A 1,841-nucleotide genomic window follows, 5' to 3' on the forward strand; every position below is an offset into this window, starting at 1 on the left:
ATTTGATTATTTGGGATGAGGCACCCATGACTAACAAATTAGCATTTGAAGCGCTCGATAGGACGTTGCGTGATATAATGGGTTCGGTCTCTGATAGGAATAAAAATTTACCTTTTGGTAGGAAGGTGGTCGTTCTTGGTGGTGATTTTAGGCAGGTCTTGCCAGTTATTCCAAAAGGTTCGCGTGCTGAGATTGTTATGGCTTCCATAAATTCTTCTGTTCTTTGGAAATATTGTGAAGTTTTGCGACTAACAAAAAATATGAGGTTAGGAATCAGGTTTGAACAATCAACTGCTCAGGAGTTAAGGTTGTTTTCAGATTGGATACTTCAAATCGGGGAAGGTCATTGTGGAACAGTGGTCAACGAGAAACTTTTTGTTGATATTCCTTCTGATCTAATCATTCCTGTCTTGGAAAATCCAGTGGAAGATATTGTAAATACAATATACCCGAATTTGGTTCAGAATTTTCGTGATCCAAGTTTCTTCCAAGATAGGGCAATACTCGCTCCGACTGTCGACAATGTTGAAGAGATAAACAATTATATAGTTGATTTGTTGCCCGGTGAGGAGAAAAATTATCTCAGTGCTGATTCGATATGTGGTAGTGATGCCTATTCTGATGTTGATGTTGATTGGATAACTGTTGAATTCTTGAATCAGATTAGGTGTTCTGGTCTACCTAATCATTTGTTAAAGTTGAAAATAGGTGTTCCTATTATTTTGTTGAGGAATATTGATCCGGCTGGTGGTTTGTGTAATGGGACTCGACTTGTCGTGCGAGATCTAGGGACAAATGTCATTGGTGCAGATATTGTTTCTGGTAGCAATGTTGGGGACAAAGTTTTTATCACCAGAATGAGTATGATTCCTAGTGATACGGTTATACCGTTTAAATTCCAACGTCGTCAATTTTCGGTTTCTCTGTCCTTTGCGATGACAATCAACAAGAGCCAGGGTCAGACGTTATCAATGGTCGGTTTGTTCTTGCGTCGTCCTGTGTTTTCTCATGGTCAACTTTATGTAGTTGAAATGGTCTTAAGATTTTACTTTGTGATGAAGGATTAGATGATGCTGGTAGGACTGAAAACGTTGTATTTAAGGAAGTTTTTGATAAGGTATAATGTTGTTTGTTGTTATATCTTTTAATCTTGTCTCTGTAATTTATAGTTTCTTGTTTTTTATCCATATTATATCTTTTGTTAGAATTGTTTTTGGTGTGTTCTGTTTTCTATTTTTTATTGTTATTTTGGTTCTAATATTTAGGTCAAATTCTAATTTGATTTCTCATATTTTAAATATTTTATTTTAGTGTAGAATAATTTTGCATGATTTTAATATTTTTTCAGTCTTAAATTTGATGCAAATTCTTTGTATCAGAAAATATTTTGTATTAAACTATTGAGATTTTAAGTGCTTAATTATGCATTAAATTGTTATGCATTTATTAAAGTCTATCAGTGTTCTTCTTTTATATTAACCTTTGGTTTCTATATAATATAATCAAACGGTGTATATAAATATGCGATTCTCTATGACTAGCTAATTGTAGTTCTTATTTAAAAGGTACTTTCTTCTTTAGTTTATGAATTTGATGATTTGTATTTTTGTATTTTATTTTGCTTTCTTTTTTTTAAAGCCATTTTTTAAATATAATTATCTTGTTTGATATGAAAAGGCCAATTTTTTTTTATCATACGTGTGGTTTCATCTCCAATCGGATAGGTATCCGCTTTCAGGGCCATATACATCAAAGTTGTACGTTCTTCTCCAGTGTGGCTTATCCTCAGCAAGGGTGCATGTGCTCCTCTTTGGTTTCGGCGTCAGCTTTTTTTTTTTTTT

General features: G+C 33.5%; 1 protein-coding gene across 1 annotated transcript; it reads left to right on the plus strand.

Annotated features, from left to right (window-relative positions):
* Positions 1 to 26: 26 nt before the first annotated feature.
* On the plus strand, positions 27 to 1,277 carry LOC107474622 (uncharacterized). The gene is made up of 3 exons (XM_021136435.1): positions 27 to 978; positions 1,062 to 1,117; positions 1,266 to 1,277. The coding sequence occupies exons 1-3, from the start codon at positions 27 to 29 to the stop codon at positions 1,275 to 1,277; spliced, it is 1,020 nt and encodes a 339-aa protein (XP_020992094.1).
* Positions 1,278 to 1,841: the final 564 nt, after the last annotated feature.

The sequence above is a fragment of the Arachis duranensis genome, chromosome 2, assembly GCF_000817695.3.
Source record: "Arachis duranensis cultivar V14167 chromosome 2, aradu.V14167.gnm2.J7QH, whole genome shotgun sequence".
Classification (NCBI taxonomy): Eukaryota; Viridiplantae; Streptophyta; class Magnoliopsida; order Fabales; family Fabaceae; genus Arachis; species Arachis duranensis.

Bases quoted from the DNA above. Each gene is read 5' to 3' on its own strand.
- LOC107474622 (XM_021136435.1), top strand. From the start codon at position 27: ATGACTAACAAATTAGCATTTGAAGCGCTCGATAGGACGTTGCGTGAT. The intron at 979-1,061 runs GTTTGTTCTTGC...TTTGTGATGAAG, and splicing joins TCAGACGTTATCAATGGTCG to GATTAGATGATGCTGGTAGG.